Consider the following 12,738-nt stretch of genomic DNA (forward strand, 5'->3'; position numbering starts at 1 on the left):
GATATCTTTGTCATATTGCAACCTGTGGGGCACAACATCTCTTCACTTTTAAATATACCCTGGATTCATTTATTTTTGTTGATACCAATTTTTGTGGATTGAGGAACAATGGTTTTGCTCAAATATGCATACTAGCCTAATGATAAATTGTACTCGAAATCTACTAATAATAGTGAATCCATAGTATCAGGCCTCTACAATAACTTTTTTTCCAACTTGTCCAGTAGGACAAGTACATACCAAAACTTACTTGTCTGAATGAAATTGTAACTTGTCCAACAAAAATCTTAATAATAACCTTTTTTGCATTTTAAGTTGATTCAAGGAACAAAATGAATTAAAACAATAGAACAGAATTTGATTTATATCTTTTGAAATACCTTTTAGAAATATGAGTTGAGAACAACTGAATCTAGGCATGTCACAGGACTTAGGTTCTAGTTTTCATCAATGCCAGTCTCATCAGACTCTACACATGAGGCACCGTCTGATAGGCCTGTCAATTTCCAATCATTGGATTTGTATCCTGGTTTTTTAAGTTGAAAAAAGTTTATTCAAATTCAATCAATAAAAAAAAGGAGATGAGGTATGATTGCCAATGAAACAACTCTCTGCAAGAGACCAAATGGCACAGAAATTAATAACTATAGGTCACCGTATTGCAAGTAATGTTTTTTCTTCTATATATGATCAAATATGATTTGGGAATTTTATGGTAAAAAATATTTTTGTTAAAAAAATTAAGGTATGGTATTTATTATAAAGCAACAGAATAAGGTAGGAAAACAGGTACTGATTTGTCTTGGTCCCGAAATGTCTCCTGTCTCCTGCGTTGCCAAACTGTCTATTAATTATGTCTATTAAATATGTCTCCTACGGTGCCAAACTGTCTTATTAAATTTGGAGCCGAATTGTTTCCCAGCTGGTGACGAACTGTCTTGTAAAGTTACCTTATCTACAAAGCGCGCTGATTGGATCAGATTGACTGGTTTCCGAGAATAGTATGCCTTTTACCTGTTAAAAAGTACCTGACAAAGAACCAGTTTTAAATTATCGATTGCAAGTAAAGATGTCAAATTAATACTTGTGTTTATTCTTCTTTTCTTGTTTTTTGTTTATAATTACTTTGTTCATCAAAGTTGGATTACATTTATTTTCTGCATAATAATTTAACTTGTCACTTTGGACAAGCTTGATATAGCTTTTACTTGTCCGACCTTTTTTTCCTCTGGTACCGGACAATCGGACAAGCGTTATTGTCGAGCCCAGAGTATTGCCAACCACAAGTCTCATGATACCACAGCAATCTATCATGAATTGCTATAAGATTTGACATCATTATTAAGATATTGTAATGATTATCCTGTTTTATATATTGTGAATGCTGTTATTAAAAGGTGTTCATCCACCTTGAGACAAATTTTAAAATTGTCAGATGGGCAGAGCTATAATTTGAAGTTTTTGATACCTGTAAGAAGTTGTGTCAGATAGGTCTATTATAATCAGCCATAAACACATAGAGGACAAAAATACTATGATATAAACAAAAACAATCACTGACGAGGTTCCTGGTTTGGTACAGGCACATTTGCAAGGGTAGGGTAAATAAAAAAAAAATTGAATAATTATCTCCCTTTCTTGTCTCAATCAGTGGAAAAACAAAGATGAAGATTAAGGTTTGACCTAGATTTCACAGTTCACTGAACACGACAATGTCATAGATTAAAGTTTTGGTTTAAGTTAGTTTTTGACTGCATCAAATTGAAACCTAGTGCATATATTCATTATGAACTGAACTGTAAATATATATGCCAAATTTGGGTTTTGACACAGATGTTCACTGAACATGGCTATGTAATAGAGGTAGAAAGGAATGGTATCCTATGGACACATAGTCTTGTTGGTCTCAAGTTGTTTCCTTTTAAAAAGAAATTCAGAACTGAATTGTTTTTGCTTCAGACAAGAATCCAAATGTTAAAATCAGTAGTAAAAAATATTTCACAATTATTATTGATCTTCAAAGATGGACAAATTAATGACATACAGTTGACTAACCAAGCATGTCTCGAAAATGCATTATATGTTTGGACAAGTCCTTACCAAATTTTTACACAATGCTTGGTTCCATGACGACTAGCTATCTTTTGTTTTAAAGATTGATTGATCAGACGTTCTAAAGTTATGGGACTTTAATTATAAGAAATACAACAATTTTTGACAAGTTTTATTTTCATGAATACTTGTGAAATTTTTACACCTTGTTAGGTTTTATACTGAAAAGCCGTACTTAAATTGTGATGAATTTCATGTTCAGCTATTTCCAGAGTTGGGTGACTTTAATAAAAAAAAAACAAGGCAATTTTTATGCGCCCGTTTATGAGACGTATTATGGTCTACCGTTGTCCATCTGTCCGTTCGTCGTCAAAATGTCGGACAATAACTCAAAAACACTTCAACTAATTTGCATGAAACTGGTGAATTGATTATATCTATTGACGTATGCTTCCTTTCGATTTTTATAAACTTTAGATTTTACGTTTCCAAGTTGTGGGATCTTATTCATAAAAAAGGGGGATTTTCCAGTTTTCAGACAATAACTCAAAATTGCTTTGAGCAGTTTTCGTGAAACTTTGGTGGATTTTTTATATCTATTGACGTAAGCTTCCTTTCGATTTTTATAAATTTTAGATTTTATGTTTCAGAGGTTATGGGATTTTATTCATAAAAAAGGGGTGATTTTCCAGTTTTTAGACAATAAATAAAAATGCTTTGAGCAGTTTACATGAAACTATGGTGACTGGTTTATATCTTTAACATAAGCTCCCTTTAGATTTTTATAAATTTCTGATATGACATTGAGGAGTTATGGAACTTCATTCGTTGAAAAAGCGATGGACTTATCATGCACTCATGGTGCAGCTCTTTATTCATATTCTTTCTCAAATCCTTATGAAATTTGTACACACTGTTTTGTTCATTCAATTACATGTACAAAATCTAAAAATAATGTCCATTATTTGATTTTCAAAATTAGCAATGTTCATGTTCTCAGGACACAACAATTTTTGATGTTGAATGAAGAATATTTCTTTGCTGTTATCAATTTTTTCGGTTTTTTTTTTAGATTATCTCCTTGTAAAAATGAAGGAAAATGTATTGCTGTAACAGATACTGCATTCAAATGCTTGTGCTATAATATGTATTCAGGGACAACATGTGACATACAAACAGGTGAGTAATACATGTGTTACAATATGTACTCAAGGAAAACATGTGACATACGAACAGGTGAGTAATATGTGTGTTATAATATGTACTCAAGGAAAAACATGTGACATACAAACAGGTGAGTAATATGTGTGTTATAATATGTACTCAAGGAAAAACATGTGACATACAAACAGGTGAGTAATATGTGTGTTACAATATGTATTCAGAATAACATGTGACATACAAATATATAGGACATGAATACATGTCTTTCATATGTACTCTGAGGTACAACATGTGACATACAAACAGGTGAGTAATATATGTGTTACAATATGTACTCGGGGAAAAACCTGAGACAAACAAATACATGAGTAATACATGTGTTATAATTTTTGTACTCCGGGAAAATATGAGACATACAAACAGGTAAGTGATAAATGTGTTACATTATGTCCTCAGAGACAACATGAGAAATTAGTCATTGATATATCATACCATGTATAAATGAGGGAAAATGTTACTATATCAGATGAAATTGCATGTGATACAATATCTACTCGGATACAACATGTGTGATATAGATTGGAGTGATAAAAACCTTACAGTATGTACTCTTAGATCTTGTGATATACAACCTGAGAAGTAGTGCATGTATATAAACATGTTCATACCTTAATGTATGTACTCATTGATCTTGTGAAATACAAGCTGAGAAGTAGTGAATATGTTCATGTTCATACCTTAATGTATGTACTCATGGATCTTGTGATATACAACCTGAGAAGTAGTGTATATGTACATGTTCATACCTTAATGTATGTACTCATGGATCTTGTGATATACAACCTGAGCAGTAGTGTATATGTACATGTTGGTACCTTAATGTATATTCTCAGTGACTTCATTTTACCACTATATGTAAACTGGTGATTAATATATGTTTATTTTGTATTTGGGACTACATGTGATGTCCAGACTTGTGAGTTCTGTTACAGTATGTCATCAGGAATTGCATGTGTTCTACAACTAAAGAATCTGGAAGTTAACTGTCCCTTTCATATAGGTTAAATGAACATTCCCGTTTGAATGGTTTTATACTAGTAATTTTGGGGGCCCTTTATAGCTTGCTGTTCGGTGTGAGCCAAGGCTCCGTGTTGAAGACCGTACTTTGACCTTTAATGGTTTACTTTTACAAATTTTGACTTGGATGGAGAGTTGTTTCATTGGCACTCATTCCATATCTTCTTATATCTATTGTAATTTATTTGTTAGAGTTATATACTTGGGGAGTATTTATGAAATTACAAACTGGTAATGAATTCATGACCTTCTTGATTTCTATGTTCAGAGGGTTAAGGTCAAACATACAGATCAGGTCGATACCTTTTCAATAGGATACTTGCTTAACGATAAATTCAATTGTTATATGCTTAATCTTCTTGTGGTGAAGATGACACATATTGCAGTTAAAGACACTGGTAAAAATTAAATCGCAAGAGCACAGCTATTCACAAATTATGTAGGCTTGCATGGTAAGGAGATGCTTCACTTTTCAATGCCATTGTTTACATTGTTAGAGAACTGTCCCATTTCCAATTTCATAGTTTGTTTTTAACATAAATTCCATTTGTATGAATTTTGTTGTAGAACAGATAGTAACAATGGGAGCCCTGTGTCCTGCAGGACTTTATCCAGAGAAATGTACCTGTGTACATAACAAATGCAGTGGGGCAAAGTTTGACGGGGATACATGTGTTACAACGTCAGGAGAAGTAAAATTTACTATACTTTCAATTTTATAGCTATCCACATACACATACAATCAATTAGAAACATCAACTGCTTTGAGTTTATTTTTGTGTTTGTGTTATAACACTTGAATGGCTAAATTGTATTCTAGCATAAAGATCATATTTATAAATGTTATAAAGTTCCAACAAATATTATAGATGTTATTATATCCCACGCAATTTTTGCGTTGGGTATAATGTTTTTGACCTGTCCGTCTGTCTGTCTGTCCGTCAGTCCGTCAGTCCGTCAGTCCATCAGTCCTGTTCTTGTCATCACAACTCCTCTGAAACCACACAACAGAATTTCATGAAACTTTATAGATAATAAGGACATACTATGTAGATGTTCATATCGACAGGAAATTATGATTCAATTTTTTTTCTAGGAGTTATGCCCCTTTGCACTTATTGGCCTCAATTTACTACTGCAACAGTTTGTCATCACAACTCCTCTGAAACTACACAAAGTGTAGATAATAAGGACAATATTTTTATGTGCATATCCCCAGAAATATTTATCAGTTGACTTTTGTAGGAGTTAGGAGTCTATGAACTTAGTGAGATTTTGTTTGCCCAGTGACAATGTGGGGGCGTGGGGGATGTGAGTGCACTCACTAAGGTTCTTTAATTGAGACTCAAATACATATAAAATACACATATATATATTATAGATGCTATTAAGACTAAAGCACATATAAAAAATACCAAACTAAAATGTTCTTCCCATCATCTTAAATTTTTTTTTACAGTGAATAACAACATATGATGACGTCTTATTATCAAATTCAGTGAAATTTATCACTTAAAGAAAATACACTATGGAAAATTTGTGATACAGTGAAAAAAAAATCGAAAGAACAAAAAGACTATTATTTCAATGTTCAGATTTCTGTAACATAATTCTTTTTCAGCCAAAAGTTGTGTGTCGTTATTCAGATCCCGGTCATGTGATTCTGTTTAATGTAGAAGGATCAGGAACGGTAATATGTCCATCTGGATCACAGATGGTGGGATGTTCTTACTGGGACAGGTAAAAAAATAGTTTTAGAACAGTTATTGATAATGGATTAATTTGACATCATTTATAACCAATATGAACTGTAAGAATTATTTTTGATTCAGAATATGAAATGCTTTAGTGCAGAGGTAATCAAGTTTTTTTCTACAGTAATAATGATTGGTTTGAAGGTGATCAAAATAGATTTTAAGTTATACTTAAATGTTCATGACTTATAAGATGACTTATAAGTATTTTCACTCATAACATTTTTGAGACTCTCTGAAATGTAATTGTAGATAGTGTCTGTTGTAAATGTGTTCACAGATGATTCCCAAGTAATGAAATATTGTTACTTTTATATTTTGTATTAGTTATCAGAAGTTATTTTAGCTTTAAGTATATTTTAATGAGCAATTAACATATGTTTTACTCTAAGTTATTAGCTGTATTGATAACGTCAAGTTCGTCAGTCTTTGCTGTGTTTACATTTGGCCTACAGCAAGGATCCAAGGGTTCCCTAGAGGTTAGAAGCAGCGCATAAGCTGTATGTCTCGTATATTTTATAAGTAATCGTCATAGATAAGAGGTAAGAAGCAGCCCAGCCCAGCCCAGCGCAGATAGCTGTAAGCATCGCATCTCAGGGATTTATTTGCTTTGAAGAATTTAAGATATTCCTGTTTGGTCTGTACAAAAATACAAGAATAATATTTTAGTAGCTGTGTCTCTTATGTAAATTATAGTTGTTAGAACATTGTATATGTATGTAAATATATCAGCTGTTCCAGAAGTTTAATACAGGTATCATTTTCTACTTTGGATTATTTATTTAAGCTACCAATGCTGAGAGAGCAGACATCAGAATTGATGGCCGTATTATTTATCCCTTGTATAATTACAAGTTTTAAGAGTTTATTAGTATTTATTTGCTTTAAAACTAGACAGACTTAGCCAGAGTCAGAAATTAGTGCATAATTTTGAATCACACTCACTGTCTTGTAAACTTATTTAAAGTATATCCTTTACTAGAGAATATGTTTATATAAATTAGGACATGTATGATTTTTTCCAGTTCAGGTCAACTTAAGGGTAATGGAGAAGCTGACAATGCACAGTATACCACAGGGACTTGTAGCATGAGACACGGGTGTCAACAGTGTCGTCTGCAGGCTAGATGTAAAAGTAAGGCAATGCTCAGAGTTTACATTTTTTTTATGCCCCACTTAGGGCATTATGTTTTTTGGTCTGTGCGTCCCTTGGTTTGTTCGTTCATCCGTTTATCTGTTCGTCCGTTCCTCCGTCCGTCTGTCCATCTGTCTCGCTTCAGGTTAAAGCTTTTGGTCTTTCAGGTTAAAGTTTTTGGTCAAGGTAGTTTTTGATGAAGTTGAAGTCCAATCAACTTGAAACTTAGTACACATGTTCACTATGATATGATCTTTCTAATTTTAATGCCAAATTAGAGTTTTGACCCCAATTTCACGGTCCACTGAACATAGAAAATGATATTGCGAGTGGGGCATCCTTATACTATGGACACATTCTTGTTATTCCTGCTTAGTGAAGAGAGGGTCTTTAGTTATTGTAAGTGTCCATTCATCCATGTTTTTATGATACCCACATTATTGAATAGATTGTGTAAAGTAATCTTTGCATCTGTTCATATATGCATTTATTTTTCACCCTGTACTTTTTATTTGACCACTTCCTAAACTACTGAACGCATTTTGATGAAACTTTAAGAGAATTTGGTACATAATTGCAATATATTCCCCACCAAAAATATGATTTAATTGGGCTGAAAAGATCAGTAATTCACATGCCTAACATTGAAGCCAGTCATATTTCATCTTTCGAGGTCTGGAAATGTACAAACCATTTCACCGTGAGTTACAATGTTATGCTTAAATAACATAGGTCAATGTATTGCTACCCTGGCTGTTTGGAACAATGGATGATAATTAATGCCATCACTTTGCATTAGCTGATTGTCACTTACATTTTGTAAACATTTTTAAAATCTTCTTTGTGGAGTTGTTCTTATAAAAATCATGGTTTGATATGTTTAAATGTTTATTGATTAAATGTAGACATAAAAAAAAAGGAATTAATGTTCACTATTAAGGTAAGATAAAACATAAATTTGTGCTTCATTCATTATTGAAAAATTGACTGTTAAAAGTGTTCAAATTTGCAGTATGAAATTATGAATTATTTCCCCTTGGTCACAACTTTGTTCTTGATTTAAAAAAAAGATATTTCCTACTATACCAGACAAATTGTAAGCTTGACAATATTGGAGAGAATGATTCTAATGATCAGTTCTGATTCAGTCATAGTTATACAGAGAACCCATGTAAGCAATACAGGATCTGCAGAAATTCTAGTGTTCAGATTTAATCATTCAAAAGAACATATTATGTGTCAATATTTTCCTCAATCAGTACATTTAAAAAAAAATGATAGGTCACTGTATCCACATTTCACATTTAAGTGATTTTTTTACAATCTAATATTACAGAGTTCGATTGTGGCTGCCAAAATGGAGGTCATTGTCACATGGTCACTGGAGAATGCATATGTAATGATGGTTACTACGGTACCAAATGTGAATCATTTGATTACTGCAGCTTTTATGAAAAACAGAATGGTCAGAGTGCTTGTGGCTCAGGTGGTAAGGATATTGATATTAAAGCAAAGTTTTCAATCCACCTTACTATGATTCATCCTAGAACAAAAGCCCTTTTGTATAAAAATAACATTTGGTATGATTGCCATGGAGACAACTCTGCATCAGAGAACAAATGACATAGAAGTAAGCAACATTCGTACCCATTTTAATTGTTAAATTTTTATGTTTTATAAAATTTGAACTATTCATATTACGAAATGGTAATTACACTGCCATGAATTAGCTTGGTGAAGATTTAAAAAGACCTAGTGCCTTTTAAATGTAATGGTGTTTGACAAAATTGATGATTTTGAATTAACATTTTTAACTTCGTGCTGATTATAGCATTTGCTTTCAGAAAATAAAGTGTATTGAAATGAAAAATGATATTTGAAAGTGATTACAAAAGTTGTCAAAGTAAATAAATATTTTGATCATGATGAAATTTAAAGGCATTTTACTGATTTGTAAAAAACAAGTTGTAATATGTTCTTTCAGGTATATGTAATGCTGTACCTGCTAACAGTGTGAAGACTTATGGTGGAGACAATGTTGGTGATCATTGTATATTTCCTTTTACCTATAACGGTACCTCATATGGTACCTGCATTGAAAGTAATGATGTAAGGTTCTTTCATTTGTTTGTGATTTTTTTTCTATCTCAATTTTGAATCTTTACAAATATGCTGTTGTTGTCAAGGTTTGAGGAATGAATACTTAGATGTTTGCTTGACCATAAGAAAAATTTAATTATTATAGGATTAAACATATCTTTCTAGAGGTTACCTAATTTAAACATCAAAACCTTGGAAAAAAATTGGTTATAATTATCAACCCAAACATTTTTATTTGTTTTTTATCTTTAAATTTTTCCTTTCATAAAACTTCAATATTCCATTCATGTGTACCGGGCATGAATATATCTCATCCATCTGTTGTGTGACTGCTTTCATTTTAATGGCTAATAAGGTCATGCTCACAAATACTGATACATTATAGACTGTTTTCAGATAACAGCTGTTTAATGGTAATATTAAACTTAGATCTAGATTGTTACCATTAATTTCTGGCATTTGGTAATAGTTTGTACCATAAGTCAAACAATACAGCTATTGTCCTGTCAATAGCTGCATACTGTTACCCAAAGCTTAGAGCAGAAGGTAAAAGTAGGCAGGTAGTATAACAGGATACTGTCATTCCAACAATTTCAAAACTGACAGCATAGTCATGCATGAAGACAGTTATTAGGGCCCCGCCGAATGGCAGACGCCCTATAGTTATCAGTCTCTACGTCTGTCCATCGTACCGTCAGTAACAAATTGTGTCCGCTCTATATCTAGAGAACCGTTATGATTTCAAAGTTTATACTTGACATGTATATTAACCAACACCAGAGGGTTTGTCATAATGTATGTACAACTTCCTAGGTCAAAGGTCAAGGTCAAAAACTTTGGTTTTAGTTGACAACCCCATGTCCTATGGTAAAGATCGTGTCCGCTCTATATCTTGAGAACCGTTATGATTTCAAAGTTTATACTTGACATGTATATAAACCAACACCAGAGGGTGTGTCATAATTTATGTACAATTTCCTAGGTCAAAGGTCAAGGTCATAAACTTTGGTTTCAGTTGACAACCCCATGTCCAATGATAAAGATACAAATTTTTTACCACACATTATTCACAGCAGGGCACACAGAGATGGCTCCCATCTCAATGATATCTAGTTTGTTTAATTTCTATATGAAGATTGTTATCAATGTGGAAATTGCACCAATGATAGGTACATATTTATTCAGTTTTATAATTACCGGTAAGGGTAATTGAAAGCTGCATTATCTTAAGGCTTTAATTTTGAGTGATATGAAAAGTAATAATTCTCACAATTTTATACTAAGATTTTTCTATTTTTTTTTAGGTTGGACCACCGTTTTCTTGTGGGTCAGTTTTTGATGGCACCAGAGAAGGTTATGTTGATTTGGGAATGTGGTCCCCTGGCTCAGTGTATACAATGGCTGCATGGGTAAGACCAGACAAAGCAGATGGAGTTAGGAGGGTAAGTATGTATAAGATATACAGTCATACATTGTTACTTCTGCTCAAATTCACTGCATTCAATATTTTCTGTTTCATGCTAGATGAAGTTGTACAATTAAGAAATATATATCTGAATAGCTTTTGTAAAATTCTCGAAACATTATAAGCTAAAAATTTATAAAAATGTACCCAAAAAAAACCCAGTCCACTAGCAGATGTATATTTTCACATATGTCTGAAGTTTTAAATAATTGTACAAAATATTTTTATTTATTTTTTCTTTTGTTTTATTCTTGTTGAAAATACTCTGAAATCATAGTTATTAGTATAAAAAATAAAATTTCAAAGTATCGTTGGACTTTTAAGAACATGTATGCATTTTGTGCAATATGTCTCATAAGCCAAATTGATATGGCTGGGTATTGATTGTTCTATGTATGTTTTAATGTTATTGTATACTATGTATGTCAATCAATATGTGACATAATAATAAAATAGATTATTATTATTATTGTATTGACCAAGTGATGTATAAGCATTGTAGGCTTTTTCAATTAGATATAACATAGCCTGATGAATGTAAAAGAAAATTGTTTCTTCACTTTGCTACCTTTGAGATTTGTCAACATAGATTTGTTTCACCTAACAGAAGTTCCCCTGGAAACTTTGTTAACTTTGTTATAAACAAAACCATAAAATATGTTCCTGTTGGAACACTTATTCTATACCCTTTATTCCGTAAGGAACAAAGTCTGTAATATTTGTTCAATTGGAAATAAAATAACAGAATATTTCTTCCATTTGGAACTTCTATTATGTAGGAACTTCTATTTCATGACAGATTTAACTTTATAACAGAATTATTGTTTCTTCTTTTTTTTGTCCCCTAGGTAACAAACATTCTTAAACGAGATACCATTGTATGCTTTGACAAAAATAGTGACAATATCCTTCTGTTGTAGATCAATAAATAGTTTACAGTCACTTTGCTCTTAGTTGTCATCAGGAAAAATACAGATAATAAACCAAGTTCAATTTACTTTAAAAAAGTGTATCAATCCTGAATCAATGCCCTTAGAAACAGGAAACTAGGAAGTAAAATGGAAAGATTTCATGATGTTTTAAATTTAAGATATAAGGAATTGGAAAAGAAGGAAAATTGAGATTATGTACATATGTTAATTTTGTTATTGCAGACAATAATTGGAGGAGTAGGTGACTGTTTAGATTATGGTATCTATCATTTTGAGAACTTCTGGGTTTACTACAAAGGAACAGATAGTGCATGTACTCGTGGAATTGACACAGGTGTCAGGATACAGACTGGAGAGTGGTATCTAGTGGCAGCAATTCAGAATGGCACTCATGTTATAAGTTATGTCAATGGTAAACAGAGTGCAGTTAAGGTATGGGCTATATTGTGTTGTGCCATGTTATTTTTCAAGTTGATACAAATATTAAAGCATTTTGTAAGCAACTTTTAAGTTATATATTAAGGAGCTGTCTGTAAATTTAAGAATGATTTTGTTGGTTTTTTTTTGTCAATACATAATTGTTACTTTTCTAGCATAATTGATAATGTCGTCAACATAATTTAATATTCAGGTAAGTTGCATAAGTGCATTACTTAAATCACAGCCCTCTCAATCATGTTCCAATGACAATTGAATTATTACAATGTTCAAATGTTATGTTTCAACTTAGATGTATCTATAAAGAAGTACTTGTAATAATGTTTTTATATTTTGTATGTATTTACATAATATCTCGGCATATATGATTTAGTTTTGGAGACCCATTTCAGATTTATCATATTATTGTAAAGCAAGTTATTTTTACGGATACTTTTTTTTTTTAGTTTTTAGCTTTTAGCTTTTCCTATCTGACTTTGTGGCAATATCTTTTTTTACAAAAATAAGCTGGTTTACAGTATATGTCTTATTCATGCTAAATGTTTTGAGGGAGGGGGTGCACACACTAGGTGCAACTCCCACTTCAAATGGCATCTGCCCTTTAAGACAAAGTGAGGCAGT

At 32.1% G+C, this 12,738-nt stretch overlaps 1 protein-coding gene across 1 annotated transcript in view; it reads left to right on the top strand.

The window, feature by feature from the left end:
- LOC127729003 (uncharacterized) overlaps window positions 1–12,738 on the top strand; it is an 84,141-nt gene that overhangs the window by 12,663 nt on the left and 58,740 nt on the right. Inside the window, exons 7-14 of the mRNA XM_052236578.1 lie at window positions 3,125–3,231; window positions 4,861–4,985; window positions 5,915–6,033; window positions 7,073–7,182; window positions 8,519–8,671; window positions 9,167–9,291; window positions 10,587–10,724; window positions 11,902–12,111. Of these exons, the coding sequence (XP_052092538.1) occupies window positions 3,125–3,231; window positions 4,861–4,985; window positions 5,915–6,033; window positions 7,073–7,182; window positions 8,519–8,671; window positions 9,167–9,291; window positions 10,587–10,724; window positions 11,902–12,111 (1,087 nt within the window). The remainder of the gene's footprint in view (window positions 1–3,124; window positions 3,232–4,860; window positions 4,986–5,914; window positions 6,034–7,072; window positions 7,183–8,518; window positions 8,672–9,166; window positions 9,292–10,586; window positions 10,725–11,901; window positions 12,112–12,738) is intronic.

The sequence above is a fragment of the Mytilus californianus genome, unplaced genomic scaffold (assembly GCF_021869535.1).
Source record: "Mytilus californianus isolate M0D057914Y unplaced genomic scaffold, xbMytCali1.0.p SCAF_2, whole genome shotgun sequence".
NCBI classification, from domain to species: Eukaryota; Metazoa; Mollusca; class Bivalvia; order Mytilida; family Mytilidae; genus Mytilus; species Mytilus californianus.